The following is a 728-nucleotide window of genomic DNA, read 5'->3' as shown; positions in this document are numbered from 1 at the left end:
GACGAAACACCGCGGCGTTAAACACCTTGTCCTCGTAACCCTTCACTTCACGCCTGCTCCCGGCGCCGCGGCCGGGGCCGGGGCCGGCACGGAGGAAGGCGGGCGGGCGGGGCGGTCCGCCATCCCGTCAGCGCCTCTGTGGCGCGGCCTGGCGGGCGGGCGCCGCCCGGCAGGTGGCGCTGTAGCCGCCTGCGCCGCTCTCGGCTCTTCTCGGAGCTGCGCTGCGAGGAGCCCCCGTGTGTCCGCCATATTGGCGCCCGCGCCGCAGCTGCTGCGCGTTGTTCCTCCATCTCCTGCCGGCGCGGCCGAGCGGAGCCGAGCGGGGGAGGGGACGTCGGCGCCGCCGGGCGGGAAGCGGGGCGAGGAGGCCGAGCGCTGCCGGGAGGAGACGGAAACGAGCCGGGGCCCGCGTCCCTCCGCGCCCGCCCCCTGCGCCACCCGCCATGGCGAGGAGGCCCGGCGGCCCCTGAGCGAGGCGCACACGCACACACAGACCGAGAGTAGCCCCCCTCCCGGCCGCGGCCCGGCCCGGCCGCCATCAGCGGAGAGAAGCCGCCCGGCTCCCGCCTCCGCCGCGACATGGAGGCCGTGAAAGCCTTCAATAGCGAGGTGTGTAACCCCCTCCCCGCTCCTTCTCCTCGGGGTCGGGGAGCGGGCGGGTCCCCGGGGCCCGGCGCCTTCCCTGCGCGCCTCGTCGCGGGGAGGGGGCGGGCACCGGGGGGGGCCTC

General features: G+C 77.5%; 1 protein-coding gene across 2 annotated transcripts in view; it reads left to right on the top strand.

The window, feature by feature from the left end:
• The first annotated feature begins 503 nt into the window (after positions 1-503).
• SCAF8 (SR-related CTD-associated factor 8) overlaps positions 504-728 on the top strand; it is a 100,751-nt gene continuing 100,526 nt past the window's right edge. For both annotated transcript variants that reach the window (XM_010581870.1, XM_010581871.1), the window contains exon 1: positions 504-609. In XM_010581870.1, the coding sequence (XP_010580172.1) occupies positions 580-609 (30 nt within the window). In that variant the 5' untranslated portion in view covers positions 504-579. The remainder of the gene's footprint in view (positions 610-728) is intronic.

This window comes from Haliaeetus leucocephalus, unplaced genomic scaffold (genome assembly GCF_000737465.1).
Source record: "Haliaeetus leucocephalus isolate CR32 unplaced genomic scaffold, Haliaeetus_leucocephalus-4.0 Scaffold819, whole genome shotgun sequence".
Lineage (NCBI taxonomy): Eukaryota > Metazoa > Chordata > Aves > Accipitriformes > Accipitridae > Haliaeetus > Haliaeetus leucocephalus.
This window is presented reverse-complemented; position numbering and strand designations above follow the sequence as displayed.